At 37.4% G+C, this 16,978-nt stretch overlaps 1 protein-coding gene across 2 annotated transcripts in view; it reads right to left on the minus strand.

Annotated features, from left to right (window-relative positions):
• Positions 1–16,978, minus strand: part of RSPO2 (R-spondin 2) — a 98,569-nt gene that overhangs the window by 24,062 nt on the left and 57,529 nt on the right. The window contains exons 3-4 of one of the 2 annotated variants that reach the window (XM_090137908.1): positions 10,891–11,034; positions 8,981–9,169 (exon numbers count right to left, since the gene is read on the minus strand). In XM_090137908.1, the coding sequence (XP_089994034.1) occupies positions 8,981–9,169; positions 10,891–11,034 (333 nt within the window). The remainder of the gene's footprint in view (positions 1–8,980; positions 9,170–10,890; positions 11,035–16,978) is intronic. The other variant, XM_090137907.1, reaches the window with a different exon arrangement.

Below are 16,978 nucleotides of genomic sequence, written 5' to 3' on the forward strand. Positions count from 1 at the left end.
AGAGCAGATTTCTTTGTGTTGGAGATACCGCAGCATTAAAGCTAAATAAAATTTACCTTCAAGACAACTGTGTTAGATCTGACCAAAGCTGCCTGGCATACACATCTTGTCAAGAGGTGAGATTTTATTGTGTCACTCTAAATGTAATGAAGGAAAAAAAACAAGTTTGACTGTTTTCACAGTCCTATTTCTATCATGCTGAAAGTGCTCACACAGGTACAATTGGCAACCCATTCAGGATGTTCACATTTGTATCCAACAGGTAAGCAGAATAATTTAAGAGCTGCCTGTCATTTCCATCAGAAATTCGTTATAACACGTGCCACAGTGCTATCATGGGATATTAACATCACTAGATATACCAGTGATCTTTATGTTACGTGGTAGTGCAACTCAAACATAGGTTTTTGAAAGACATGTCCCCTGTTTGAACTTTTTAAAACAAAGTCCTCAATAAATCTCATATGACATAAAGCAACTGCTCTTGCAGCTAGATACCTGTACGCTCCTCTGCTCTCCAGCAGTCTGACTTTGTACCAGGTTCTCAGAAGGAACCAGACTTGGTTACTGAAGAGCTCAGTGTAAAGGCATGCTTGCAGAAAACCAATACATGGTAACTTGTTTAAAAGGCTTGAAACAGACAAATATGTGAGCAGCCAAGCTAACCAGCTTCTACAAGAAAATAACACCTCAAGCAAACAGTCTTAGCAGACTGCACCATTACATACACGTATCGCAGGCAATAGATGTGTAGAACATAACACTGAGGTGCTATTCTTAAAGGTGACAGGCAGTATAAATGCAGCCTTAATTTGAGATCTAGTTTCCTTATATTTGATTCACTCTGTATAAATAAATAGCAACTGACATGCACTCATATTAAATGGTAAAGGATATAGCAGATTCTAATAGAGTGGCAGGCGGTTTATATTTTACTTTTGTGAACCTTCAGAATCAGTTATGTCAGTTTAGACACCCCAAAGAAATAAGTTTAAGAGAGAATACCAATTGCCAAGGCACAAAGGAGCCCTTTTGGGGACCAAACACATTGACTGCATATTGTTTCTGTCATAATACCACATCTATGCCTGATCATTTGGGGCAAAATGCTATACTGACTCAGGTACAGTTCTGATCTACCTCCGTGGTACGCAATGCTATTTTACTTGTTACTACTCATTTAAAACTAATTCATATCTACTGCTACGTTTAAAAATTATTTAAACCTACTCAAATTATTAATGAGAGACAGTGAAATCATGAAATATCAATAAAGAATAGGAAAGTCCTATACATTATTAACACTGCTCACTTTCTATTGCTTCCCTTCACTGTTAGTTATTGCTACTCTTCTAAACATTATCTGCAGTCCCTTTCGTAGTGCTTCAGAATGAACCCAGAACCTGAATCCTCCAAGAAGTTCTCTTCATTCACCTCTGAAGCATTAAGCAAAAATCATTACAGGAACCAGTGGTGTCCAAGCTTTTCAATCTGAGGTAAACATTATCATAGAAAGCTCTTGAAATACATAATCACAGCCATTTTGCTCCTTCTGTGCATCTCATAAGAGGTAAAGAATGCAGACCTATCTAGAAGCAATCAACAAATGATTTTCACAGCACATCCTTAAAAAACAGCACAGTTGACTCCAGGGGTTTAACCTTGGTGGTGATCACATGAGAGCAGCTGGGGAAACTGCTTCTCCACCTATTCCCTGTTGGCCTTCCCCTTTGACTCCTGAAGCCAGCTGGTGCAAGCTAATTTAATTAAATCTGACCTACAGCAGAGCAATAGAAGCTGTTGCATTTATAAATTGAGCATCCCTTCCAGAATTTTGTAAGCCTCTCTGTAATAACTATTTGACAGGAATGAGACGTACAAGAGAATGAGACCCCCCAAGTTAGCATTCGTGAGCCATGCATCTCTACGGAAAATAACAGTTCCTAATCACAAACACTACCTCATGTCCTGAAAAATCTGCATAGCACAATACAAGACCTAATAAATCCTGTCTCTCAGTAGAGGCAATCAGCTCTTGCATAGCATTACACTGACATTTTTAAACTGTTTTAGTTTCTGGAGCTCCCTTACTCAGCACACCAGTTCAAGAGCCTCTGAACTGCATATCGCTGATGTGAGTCAGCCTTTCTCAGACTCTTTCCTCTCTCATTCTTTTTTGCTGGATTCTTCATTCTCCAAGTTTCAACTGCCTGGCTGTGGGATAGGAACTAACCATTTCTGTTGAATTCAACCTGAACCCATGAGGCCTGTGTTGTGGGTTACCTTAGGTTGCCACTAGCTATCGAGCAAGCAGGTTACAACACTCAAAATGATTCTCCAGAAGAAGAAAGCTATCGCAAAGTGTACAGACAGGCCATCACAATCAATCAAGTTACAGAAGGATTAATAAGCTCTTTGCTTAACAGCCAAGCACCTGTAATTAGCTGCTAGGCAGTCAGAAGGTGGTGTATACTTGTATAATTTACTTTGCATTGGAAGTGTGCAAGGAGTATGCACACAACTGTGGCTCAGCTGAATAGTTTTAACTATTTAAAATGATAATATAACTGTTGGCAATCATATCTGCATCCAAAGAATCTTATTTCTGTCACAGCTGGTTAGAGATACCAATCCAGTCTTGCAGGGCAGGGCCCAACACTGAGAGTCACATGCATTTTCTTACAGCATTCTTTACTGTGAGGATGCAGAAAGTATCTAAATTTCGCATATGTAAATACCACATGTATTATGGTGAAGTCTCACTATTCCAGTCACTGTTGCTGATGTTTATGGAATAACATTTCCAATACCTGAACACTGCCATTGTTAACAATGCTGGAATGATGAACTGCACTGATGAGGAGTATCAGAATCACCCAAATATGCTGTCAGAATATGGTCCTGTACCAATGTTGCAAAAATGAATAATATATATATATAACCTAACATGTTTCTTACTTTAGAAGAGACTTACTTCTGAGTGAGGAAAGGCTTAGTGAATCCTAAGAATCCTTAAAAATGATCAGAATGCTTTGCAGACATACCACACCTGGAGCAGATGCATCTCCAGACCTGCTACACCCAGCCCTGTGGGCTAGGAGAGAACTGTGGCTCACTCCTTGATCCTTAGGGAAGAAAAAGTAATCTCAGGTAGGTGTACGTTTGCAGGTTTCTCTGCTGTGATTGCAAACAGCAAACACTGTACTGCATAAAAAGGGACTGTCTGGGTGAGAAATGAGAAAGCATATGGGTTTTCCACGTACAGGTGAATTGTAGTTTCAGAATGAGCAAGAGATAAAACCAACAGGAGTTACTTCATAAAGGCACGGACAATAAAATCTGTCAGGTACCTTTTATGGACAAATGCAATTTATGCACTTGGATCAGCTACAACTGTTTCCAGTATTTGTATTTCCATGTGGATTAGCATCTGGCTCTCTTTTCACGTTTTAAACAATCCTGAACTGTGTAATTGCCATGGGACAGCTCTAACTCATACTCTGGTTATTTACAAGGATTTGCACTGCCATTTATTCAGTTATTCATTAAAAACAGATAACTCCCATAAGAGCTGCTGCATCAGATGATACTCACGCTACTTCTGAAATATATTATACTTAAGGAAACACACATGTTGAAATTATTTATCTGATCTAAGATACAAAAATGATAATAAGTAAATTGAATATAAAACTTTTTAATGATTGAAAAAACAGTATGAAAGCCTTCAAAGGAAAAAGTTCCCTGTTGCTTTACTTTAACTAAAAAGGAGGACTGAAGGATAATGTATACTGAAAAGGGAAAAATGTGTGTTAGCTGGCACTCCAATAATTCACTGACAATCTTCTGAAAATAAGTTGAAAAATTATCCTGCTGCAACATGATAAAACAATGCAGAATGGCCAGACTGAAATGTCCAGTTAAGGTGAATAAAACTAAAATCCTGCATTCAAGTATATGCAGTCTGTTACAGGGCATTCATTTGGCACTGGAAAACTAAAAAAGAAATCAGAATCCTTGAAGGATACTTTTAAAGGTCAGTCTGTTCAGGCAGATTTTACTTCTAGCCTTATTAAGGTACAATCATTTTTTAGTTCTGGTTAAGTCAAAGAGCTAAGCCTCTTAAAAGTTTTAAAACAAAATGAGCCATTCACTAAATAAACAAACTAATCCAACCTAGGTTTCACTATAACAGCACTCCCTGTGTGGAGTTAGGAGATGGGCACGATGTCATAGAATCCTGGAATCATTCAAGTTGAAAAAGATGTCTTCAGGAACCCCTTCCAACTCAGGACTTTCTATGATGCCAACCTCTACTAGTGTAAAACATGCTCCATTTTCCAAACCACTTCACTGATCATTTTTTGGACAAGTTATGATAAAGGTGCAACATTTTCTATCTCTCGATTTGACAAGAAGGATATTATGGAAGTCTATCAGAAGCCTTGCCCTTGTTATACTCTCATCCATATGGGCAGCTGTTTCATCTCAGAGGTCAATCAGGTTCATACCCATGCTCGCTTTAAGACACCACATTTGAAAACACTTTCTTGTCCTTCATTTGCCTGGAAGCAGTTATCTTGAAGACTTATTATATGATCTTCCCAAGAAGTGAGGTAAAGCTGACCACCTCTTAATTCCCCAGGCCTTCCCCTCCGAAGATGAATGTAACATTTACCTTCTCCATGTAATTACTAAATAACTAAATTAATAGCCATGTAACCATGTTACAATATCTTAGTTTGAACTTGAAGGACACACTAGTATAACAGTTGTGCTCACTCTTACAAAATGCAGAACTTCACCCATCAAAATATAAGAAGTGACATTCTTCTTTTATATAGAGATATAGATACATAATTTTTTTAAGGATTGCTAGACAAATTAATCTTAAACATTTTGTGTGTAAGGTAAATTTTAAAATAAGATTTCATAAATTAATTCAACCAAGTATTTCCTCATTTATATGACTAAACAACACATAACGCTGTATGAGAAATACTATTTTTATTAACCTTTCTATGCCTATCTTACAGCTAAAACATCATACTGTTTTTTCGGGAGTTAATAGCTTTGTTATTCATCAGAACCTATCTACTCACCTTTCAGCATTATTATACCTTAGTTTTCTTTACTGCTTTGAAATGAAAGTATGGAGGAGTACACTCCTCCAATAACCAGTCACTAATTTTCCTATCCCAGGGGCAGGAGGGAAAAAGACAAATAAAAAGATCTGCACAGGATGTTGGGGTTTTTTGTTTGTTAATAATCTCTCTGATCAGAGAGATCACTCACTTACTCTGGTGCTGCATTTATTTTGAGCTCTTTTGTAATTCTCTTTTAGAAAAGAGATTCACTGTAGCTGAAGGAGACCTCATGAAATTCAACAGAGACAAGTGCAGAGTTCTGCACATGGGAAAGAAGCAGCTTTTGAAAAAAAAAAAAAAAATACAGGATGGGCATTGACTGGCTAAAGGGAAGGCCCTGAGGTGTCCTGCTTAAAACTGAGTTAAATGTGAGCCAGCTACATGCCCTGGCAGCAAAGAAGGCAAACAGTATACTGACTGTACTAACAGGACAGCACGGAAGTGATCGTCTTCTTGAGCAGTAGGTTGGAATATGTGACCTCTCTAGGTTCTTTCCAACCAGTATTATTCAATGATTCTATGACTAAGTTGGGTGTGCAAGTAAAAAAATCTTATTAGCCTCTTCTAAATAAAACTTTCTTTATACTCAAAGAGAAATCCAAATTTCATCTGACTGATTTCAAAAGAAATTGAATGTAGCTAACATCAAGCTTGGCAGGGGACGAGGGGATGACAAGGACATTTTTGACCCTTCGTAGTGCATGTTGTCAATTTAAAGCCATCATTCTTAACACATTCACTCTTGGAGGAAATATGTTGTTTTAAAGAAGGAAACATCCTGGTTGGGTGTTTTCACTGTAGCTCCACCAGAAGTCTTGTATTCTTTTGCAGCAATAGGAAGATATAAGCTTTCAAAACTGAATCAAACAGTGTAAAGTACATTAAGTTATATGTCTGTGTTGAGGAAAGAACTCCCTCTCACCTCATGATGTTCTCCCTTTCAGCATTAGGAAATTAAAGCAGACACATCTCATCCTCATGTCCAAAATAAGCATTCTTGATTGGCACAGTGATTCTTACTGGAAATAACAGTTTTGTGTAGAGTAGTATTTGTGTATCAGACAGCTTGAGGATTTGCAGAGTCATGGAAGATTAAAAGTAGAAAGCTGTTCAGCTTTCTAATACTTTGCACAAAACATGAGTATTGCAAGTACTTGAGGGGTACAAACAAAAGAAGGCAAAATAAGTAATTTACTTACGTGAACTTGGGGAACATGCTAAAAGGAGAGGTAAAAAGTGAATACTTGTACTAAGCATGAAAAACCTTTAAGATAGCAATGTGTATCTACCCCTACTTCTGTTTGGTAATTTCCCCATTCCCTGTAACTGAATTGTTCCTTAAAAAAAAATCTATTTTTCGTTCTTTTTGAGCTAAGGTCTGATCAGAAAGAGACCAACATGTTAGGAGGTGTCCTGACTGATCCAAGCCATCTTTGTTTAAGTCTAACCTCTTGCTGTATGTGTCACGTCACACCCAAGCCACAGGGTAGCATACATAATGTGAACAGAAATACAAATGTGACAATCCCATCTGGTAATAACAGTTAAATCAGTTAGTTCTGACAGTAAGAAAATATTGCAAAGTAATGTATCTTCTTTGAAAACAAGGAGAGTATCCTCTTACATGTTGCTGGCTTCAGTAGGAAAGAAGTGAAATCATCTTTCACTTGCATTCCAGCTTGCATCTCTATAACTCTGCACGTAATAGGAAAGCGATAAAGAATTCTTCATCAACAAGATTTGTTCTACAGCCATATGGCCAGATGGGTAACATCTTAATCCCCGATAAATATGAAACTTAAGTATTTAGTAGGAAAACTGAATTTAACTCCATTTCTTTTGCAAATGAAAAATCAGTTTCAGAAGTTTTTCTGTATTATGGATCATAAATAGTAACAGTAAAATGTACGTAAATAGAAAACATGCCAAAAGCACTTTATTTGACCCCATTCAACCAAAAACATCTTTACTTCCTGTGCTCAATTTAATCCATTACAATCTATGAGATTCTGTATACTGAGAAGGTTCGGATGAAAGGATTTAACGTAGCTTCTCAACAGATATTTCCAGGGATTATGGTTCTTTGGTCACTGAGTGCCACTAACTGCATTTTTTTCTGATTTCCTCAGTTAAAAATTTGAAAATTATGAAATTTCTAAAATGTTGCATTTTTTCAAGTCCCAGAATGCCTTCTTTAACAGAAGCAATATAAAATCCACTTGACTTGAGTTTCCCCATAACCAGCATCACTGCTTCCTGATACTTCACCACAACTGAGAAAGCAGCTAAGCATTTTGAAGGCCTGCTAACTAAATGAAATACAATAAACATGACTGTAGACCAACTGTGTAGAAAATCATAATTGAAACATACAACAAAGCAGGAGATAAGACATTTGGTACAGTAGCAATCACCAGCACTCAGCATGGAGAATGCAAACCTGCAGTTTTGTGCATATTTTTTATCTCCAAAAATACAATCAGGGAATTCCACATGGTGGGAGGACAGAAGAGGACTAAAATCTTTAGGATTTATGGGAAACCAGCCTTTCACTCTGAATTTGTACTTTCTGAAACAACTCTTCTGATATGTATTGAGAAAAAGAACAAAGATTTTGATGCAAACCAGACAGTAGATTTCCTGACTCTAAAGAAAATCTACCTCTATCTTGAAATCCAATAAAAATAAGAAGGTAAATCTTCAGTCTGTGACATAAATCTCCAGATAATAAAATTTGACAGAACAGTCAGCACTGATTTTTACATTTTTTTTTTTCTTCCTTTTTCCAAAGTTGTTCATCTTGTAGGTCTATTCATCTCATTTCAAGATGTATCACTTCTCTTCTGCACTGACAGAACTGATACCAAATCCAGTTATTCTGCTGGACAACAGAAGTTTTTTTCCTTTTTTAATATATAAATTACCATCTTATTTTACATGTATTAGAAAATTAACCAATAAACTCAGAATGTAAGAACGAAGTCTTAAAAAAATGTAAATAATTCAAAGGATGATGATATGGGCCTTATATCAAGTATACCACAGATCATTCTGATGCAGCTTAAGAACTCCACACGATCTCTTATTTGGGTTATGTTTAAAATTACTTGCAATAAGCTCAGAGTGTTTCCAGAGACTTCTGCTAATCACAGAGGTCTGTATGAAACATCAGTCAGACTCAGAGTGCAGAGTGTGACACTGCTGCCTACCTATCACATCAGCCACCTTTTGTTCACTAATGTTTTGTGATTTTTTACCACATCCAGTTTGTAATTGACCATTACTCCTTTTATTGTGGAAATGAAATGCACGGTTTGGCCCTGACCAAAACAAGATATTCAGAACAAGTAACATTTTAGCTAATAGTTCCAGCTAACAATGCCATGTGTAAGTTTCTTCACTTAATTTAAATACCCATAACACCATATACACACCCATAACAACTGTGTGTCACCTGCAGAAACATTTAGACTCACAACCTTTCCTGCAATGTGCAACACAACTAGATATTCCACAGTCCCAACAGTTCTTATGCTGCAGCTCGAGCTATAACATGTTCCAGTCCTTTGATGAGATACCTCTTTGAAAAACCACACCAGGAAAACAGTTTCACAGTCCACTGAGAGACTAATCATTGCCATGCTGAGCCTCTCCCTGAAGTCCTGCTGCAGAAATGAGGTCCACAGCAGCTCTACCGCCTATCAGCCTCATCTGGCAGAGCAGAGACAGGATTTCTGCTTTAGCTGAGATGAAATAGCTCTGTTTTCAAGTTAGAACTAGGATTTCTGTTAAGGAATGCTCATAAAGATTTTTGTGGCATGCTCTAGGCTTACCTCCTGGACAATGCCTCACAGCCATTTTACACCGTCTGGACTCTGCGATGGTTGGGCACGGTATCGTGTCTTTCGCTGGCTTCTTCACTATTTGCCTTGTTCTCGTTTCCAGGCCCCACTTAAATCCACACGTTTTATTGTTTCTGCTGCAAGTTCCCCATTCACTCCACTGACCAACTTCACAGCCTTCTGATAAAGCAAAAGAAAACCTATTAGATATTCTTCTGGTTCTCTCCTTCTCTTATTAAGTTTTTTTTTTTTTAATTAGCAAGGACCACTTAAATTAGAATGTACTACTTAAAAGATTTACTATTTACTGGCAAAAACATAGAAACAAAATACCTCACAGAATCTGAAACAATCTTTTCAGTCTATACCACCCCAAGCATAAAAGAGTTACACTATCAATCTGCCCGTATGGACATCATGTCAGTCTCAAAGCCTTCCTAAAATCCTGAGCTTGATTTAAATTTTTTCTTTTTGATAAATCCTACTAATTTGTAACCTGGATGTGTACATCTCAGGAGTTCACATTTCTAGGTCCTCTCCACCATGAAACAAAAGGACTTTTCCTGAAATGAGGAGTCTGTTCTGATAGCTCCCACACCTCAAGGTAAAACACCAAGCTATGAGACTCACAAAGTTGCCAGAGCCAGCTCAGAGTTACAAAGTAAATTTATACAAAAAAAAACACATTTTCAGTTTTACATTCAAAAAAATAAAAAGTCTGAATTCAGTGCTACAGATTTTATAGCCTGCAAAGAATTATCTACTCTGTTCTGAATCAAGAGAGTCAAAATACAGAAGACCAACTTGAGTTTCTACTGCTCACTCTCCTCCAGTTCACACCATCTCTCTCATTTGTCCTGCATGTGGATGTGACCAACTATATGACCAACAACTGTATAGTTGTACACTATGTATACAACTATACAACTATAGTTGTAAGTCCTGCTTACAGGACTTGTATTTTTTTTTTTTTTTAATTTCCCCCTCCACCAGCAGAATAGTGTTGGTTATAGAATGAATGCCCAGTACAATATGTGTGATACAATGAGCAACCCATATGGGCTGCTATATCCAACTCCTTTGCTTCCTGTTACTTGCAAAATAGAACAGGGGAGAGCTGTAGAGAAACTAAAAGTGACTCTGATGCCCAGATATTGCTGAGCTTCATGAACAGGGCATATGATCCAACTTGCCCTGCCCCTGGGTTCTGGGCTCCATGAAACAAAAAAGGAGAAGGTGGCTTATGGAGATGAAAATTCAATGGGCATTCAAGTTCTAAGCAAAAAGAGGCCTTCCTAAAATCTTACAAATTCTGAGTTACAGATGTACATACAAGATGATTTACAGGACAGAACTTTCAGATGCTGAACAGCATTCCCAGTGTATTCTTTCAAAGTTTGGGAGAAAAATATATATTGCTATGGAGATAGAGATCCAGACACAATCTTTTGGTAAATATTTCTTGATAAGAATCATAGAATCATTAAGGTTGAAAAGTCCACTAAGATCACTTAGTCCAACCATCAACCCATCACCACCATATCACTAGACCATGTCACTCAGTGCCACATCTACCCTTTTCTTAAGCATCTCCAGGGTCAGTGGCTCCCCCACCTCCCTGGGCAGCCTGCCCCAATACTTTACCACTCCTTTTGAAAATAAATTTTTCCTAAACCCAACCCAAACCTCCCATGGTGCTACTTGAAGCCATTACCTCTTGTCCTTTCACTGCTACCTTGGAGGAGAGGCTAACTCCCACCTCACTACAACCTCCTTTCAGGCACTGTAGAGGAATTACTAAGTATTAGCTTAAAAGCAGTCATCAGCAATCAAACCTGGCCACCTGGCAAAAAAAAAAAAAAAAAGTGGCTTCAGCAGCACTACTGGACTGGAAGACTCACCCACACACTCCATGAGTTCTTCCAAGGCAGCAAATCCAGGTGGGCAACCTCTGAAACAGCGGCCTCTGTGGGAGTAGAAGCCAGCTTTGCATTTGGTGCAAAAATCTCTGCTGAAGCAGGAGTCGCAGTTTTCTATTCTGCATCCTGAATCAAAAGGATCATAAGGAACAAAAATGCTGCTAAGTTAGGGGAAGCTTTAAATAGAAAGGATTTATAAAGGAATAGCAAAATCTTATGTACTGTATCGAGAAATACTGCCATCCTGAAATCTATCCACTATTTAGGAGAAACCAGTTAACTGTATCGCTTGTTCCATACGTCCTTTTAATTCTATTGTATAATAAACAATGTTGATAAAGCTTCCAATTAAATGACTTCTGAGCTGATTTGATCTTTTTAGAGGAAAAATGTACATTATTTTCTGTTTAATTAATATTAAGGAACATAAGGCAAACAGGTTATTTTGGGCATTAGATCTGCACTGCATGTATTGCAATTGATTTATTATTTATCATTGCAAGCAGGATACAATTTTTTTCCCGGCTATTTCCTCTATAAATAATACATGAAAACATTCATTTAGCTTTGTTTGAGTTCCGTATCTATACACGTGCATTTCCTACCAGGCAAAAACAAATAATTAAATAGAACTGTTCTGGATGTAATTTCTCTATTATCATTGAAGTCCATGCATAAAAGATAACCGTTATTAAGTGATTGAAAGACAAAGCAATAAAAATAATGGGGAAAAAAAAACTGAAAATAACAAAAAAAACCCAACTATTGCCTTTTAAAATATAGAATTTCACTAATAATTCTGGACAACTATCCTCCACAGTAGACTGTGGACTCAGAAGCAGACCATTCAGAAATTTCATATTTCATACTAAAACATGGCAAACTGATAACGAAATCGATACCAACAACAATATGCACCCCTGTAAAACAGAAATACTTCCATGGAAAGCTATGGAAGTCTCTCATACATACATAGAAAAAATGCCTGGAAAAACTTTCAGAAGTGAAAGTCATTATATTTGAAACAATAATGAACACATTAGAGCTTATCATTTTTTATCCATTCCTTAAGCAAATGTGCTTAATTCATGTGAACTACATTAATTGTATCCTGTCTTCAGCTGAAGTTACAGCAGTAAGCATTTGTTACTGGTTTCATGTAATGATGTACTAAATGTTTTGGTCATTCATGTCATACATTTATTTTTCATTCTTCTCTAAAGCAATAAATAAATAAATAACCATAGGGACTTCTGAAATAGCCATTGGTACTCCACCCCCTGCATGGCAAATTTAGCCAATCTTTATGAAACAGATTTTAATATTTATTCATAAACTTCAGGCTGTAATAGGGCATACCATAACACTTAAACTGAATGGTGAGAAATTGCTCTGTATAGAAACTTTCCAAATCAGATTTCTTCTGACACTGGACAAGAAATTAGGCAGACTGCATAGAGGGGATTAAAAATAATAATAATAATAAAAAAATGTTGGCACATCTTTGGTGTAAAAAGGACTCACAAAACAAAATTTGAAGTCTTCCACTGCCAAAGATACACATTTAGTTGTGCGGAGACAATCACACAACCCATTTGCTAGCAAATCCAGTGTACAGCATTTCTGAAAGGGATTCCTAGAACTTCTGTGCATAGCAGCAGCAAAATTTGCCTTCTTACCCACAGTCTTCCTTTAGGAAATTCCCAAGATTTACCACTTCCTTCTCCCAAAGTTTGCACCAGCCTCCAAAGAACATAATATCAGTTTTCATGCAACAAATACTTCAAAGTCACTTCCCTAGGTGAATGTGTCTGTAAGGGAAAATGATAAGGCGGGCTGCTCTGGAGATGTACTGCAATGGTTAATTGCAAATCTGGTTTGTTACACTCCACATGTACTGCAAATATTTTATTAATTGCAATGCTTGAATCAAACATCCACTGAGTTTAAATATTCAGAAAAAAACATTTGCCTCTTGCACACCCACGCAAGGCAGTTAGAAAAGACATCAAGGTTTTTCCAAACCAGTTAGTCCAATGATGAGGTGTAGAACACCAACATGAAAAGAAAAATTAGCATCATGCAACCCTCCCTCACATCCAATTGATGCAAGTATATTTTTGAAATAGTGCTTTAACTATTGCTTTCAAATCACGTTGGAGAGTGATGTGTTTAAAGTCTATTCCATTTGAACTCTTTGAGATGGAAGAGCGATCAAACAAAGAACATCACCTCCTGATAACGTATAAACACACTTATCAGGTGAAATCCTGCCTTGTCTTACACTGGGGATACCCTACAAAAAACAACTGCTATTTAGTACCCATGTGAATATCCTATATTTAAACATCGAACTACTGACTCAATCTTCTACCAGTTTCTTGATCAAACTTCAAACTCCCATCCTATTTATATCTTTTGCTTTGCTTTCCACGTGAGTTTTATTTTGTGTTACAGTAGAGCCTTTGCCATGACATTTATATTTTGAAGACATAGTAGGAGCTGTTGGGCTATGGTTAAGGTTTCAAATATGAAACACCTATTATTTAATCCATATAAAATGCCATTTTATATAAATACAGTAAAATAAAATCAGAACATTTTTGAAATTGAAGTATTAATTCACCAGAGTGATAACCATTCCTGGAATGTGAGATTATTAGGTGCTACTTGTGATGTTTCAAACCATTAAAGATGCTCAGGCAGCTCTAAGCCTTGCAGGACAATTCCAATCAACTAAAGAGGTAAAGAAAGTATTCCAAAGGTTAGAAATGCTAACTTTCTACAAGTCTACTTTCAATCACAAACTATCAGAGAAGTGGTTATAAAACTGAAATTTTTAAAAGCATATTAGTTTTGGTGTCTGGTTTCACCTGATTATATAGTCTAATGCTTTGTAAGCAAATCACCTTTACTTATTTTTTGAATCAATGTGATATTAATAAATTAACTGTTTCTGAGTTTAATAAATCAATAGAGGCATTTATAAAATTCTTTTATATCTACATATATCAACACGGACAGAGAAAGAGATAGATTTTCAGTTGAAGATGTAAAGAATGCTGATTCTCTATTATTAAGATACATTGGTGTGCAAATAAATACAAGGGCTGCTCCTATTTTATTATTATATTTTTTTAATGTTGACCCACAACATCAGAGGCAGATGTTGGTGGTACAGCAGTAGATTCTGAACCTTCCCACCAACATCCCATTACATGTTGTTGCCATGAGACAGATGGCAGCAGAAGGGAAGTCTGACAACATGATATCTGACATGGAAGTGCCTATGAAGCCAAGGTGTGGAATTGAAAAAACTGCACTCACTGACAATCATCAGTGATTGCTGAAGCAAGTGTATGCAGATCAAACAATGGATGTGAGCACAGTGAGGAAGCACGTGGTGCATTTCAGTAGTAACAGTGACATGAAAGAAAAGTCACATTCCAGATGGCCATGCATAGCTTCCACACCACAAAATGAAGAGATTCTTGATCAGCTCATCCACACAAACCAATGGATAATGACCAGAGAGCTGAATGTTGGCTTCAGTGCATTGGAAATGATGGTGGCAGTGTTGGAATATCACAATTTTTTTGCCAGCTGGGTCCCTGCATGTGTGCAAATGCACACACAGAAACAGACAGAATACTGTATGCATGTTTGTCAGGATCTATTGAACCAAAACAAGGCTGAAGGTGACTGTTTCCTGGATCCAATCATTATCAGTGATGAGACGTGATGTCACCTCTATGAGCCAGAGCCAAATCGGCAGTCCACAGTGTGACAGCATATAAGTTAACCATTGAAGAAAAAGCAGATGAAGTGATGTGTGGTGCTTTTTGCGATAGGATATGGATGATCCTTCTGGATTTCCCTGGAACCTGGACAAACCATCAACTCTGACCACAACATCATGACACTTATTAAACTGAAGGCTCAAACTTCCAGCATCAGGCCAGAGGAGAACACAACCTTTCTCTTGCAAAGATGATAACACCAGGCCTCGTGTCAGCTTGAAGCCCATAGAGCATATTGCAAATTTTGGCTAGATTGTCTTATCTCACCCACTGTATAGTCCAGATTTGGTGCTTTCTTACTCCCATCTGTTCAACTTCCTAGCAATGACACTGCTGTAGTAGCTGTGAAAAAAATGGACCATCTCCACACAGGCAGATTTTTGTGACTGCGGCATGCAGTCATTGTTCATTACTGGCAAGAAAACCAAAGCTAGTTGTGGTGACTATATTAAAAATGGTGTTTTGTAGCTGAGAATTTGCTCTATTAAATTGTGCTCTTTGTACCTCTTGTACAAAGAAATAAATAGGAGGCACTACTTTCAAAACAGTCCTTGTAATTAAGAAAAGTAGCATTTTAAAAGTGGTTTTATCCTTTACACAAAGCAACAGAATAAAAATCTGAAAATATTGTTCACAGTAACAGTAACACAGTGATCGCCATAGCTTTCAACCATTTGAACTTTTTCATCTTAGCATCTTATGTCTAAGTGTGGCAAAGAAAAGTAGAATTCTAATTAATTTTCTAAAGCCTTTCAAATTCACTAGTTAATTTTATCTACTGGAACGTGAGACTTTTTTTGTTTTTAATCAAGAGAAGACTCTTGACAAAACCGATTGTGTGGATTCATCTTACTACCTGTAGATCTAATTGCATAATTGAGATTTTACATAGAAGCAGTTCTGTAAAGGAAGGAAACAGATATTCACAACCCCCAGTATGCTTCCAAAATGTTTTGATTTTTGCTCTAAAAATAAACAGAAAATTATGGTCACTATAGGCTTCCAGATAGACAGGGTTAACTGCTGAGAATTTTTGGAAGTAGCAAGGAGGAGCCTAGAAATGGATGCTTTGGAGAAATAGAAGGCTGATGTGAAAGAGAGAATGAACTGATTAATTCAGTAATGCAGAAGAACCCTAAAGAGCAATCACATACTTTTGGCAGGCCAACCATATTTGCAGGGCAACAAGAATCTAGGACACTTAGTCTTCAGAACCTGAGTGAAGAAAAGGTGTTCCATTGCTGCTGTTCCCATCCAGCTAGCAACAAGAAGTCTGCACATTAGAATCCTTACCTCTTCTTTCCCTTGTACTCAATTCTCAGTGGGTCTGCTTCCTACCAGACCCAAATCTCTTCTACTCCTGCTCAACATCACGTCTCCCTATATCCCACTGGAACTAACTACCTGCTACTATATAGCCAGGGTCTCCCAGACTCGTTGTTGCACTCTCACTGTATCTCATCTAGCATAGTTTTCTCTTTTCTTTCTAATGTTTCAATCTTGGCACTCAAAGGGAAGTTACATTATTGCTTCGACCTACCAATTGAAACGTATAAAATATGCATAAAACCACATGAAAACCAGACATCTTCCTCTGCTATCATCATTATATGTCCAGAATTCAAAATGCACTTAGAGGGACCCAGAGAAATCTGTGCTATGTCTTATTAGTACACTCCATTTCTAAACAGATGGCACTTTTTAAAGTGTTACACCATATTCCCACTACAGCTGTATGTAAATGCTACGAGATTCTGACTTCACTGAAATCCATGGCAATGGTCCTAATCGCTGCAGCAAGAGCAATTTTAAACTACTAACTTTTTTTATGCCATCAGATAGACCACAGCCCACTATAATCACCTTAATGGACAAAAACAATATTAAAACCCCCTGAAGAGATACAACCTGTCATGACAAATATGTATTTGCAGAATGACAAGTGAGAAATGAAGCAGTCAGAAAAGCTGACTTACTACAAGCCTATTTTCGATCACAAACTGTCACAGGAGTGGCTGTAAATACACAGCTCCATGACTTCACCTCTCAGGGGAAAGGGTGGAAAAGAAGTCACTACTTTGGTGAAGCTTAGATGGGCTGAAATTAGGTTGATGCGCGCTGCTGAAGTGTCTTCAGCGGTTAGATGAAACAAAGCTAAACAAACATGTATCCCTTCAATAGAGCTCTGAAAGCTTGATTTTTGGTACAAAATATATACCGACTCTGATAGAAAGTCTTCTGATACTGTGAAATCTGTTAATTTAGCCTGA

Source organism: Phasianus colchicus, chromosome 3 (genome assembly GCF_987193195.1).
Source record: "Phasianus colchicus chromosome 3, bPhaCol1.hap1.1, whole genome shotgun sequence".
In the NCBI taxonomy this organism is placed as follows: Eukaryota; Metazoa; Chordata; class Aves; order Galliformes; family Phasianidae; genus Phasianus; species Phasianus colchicus.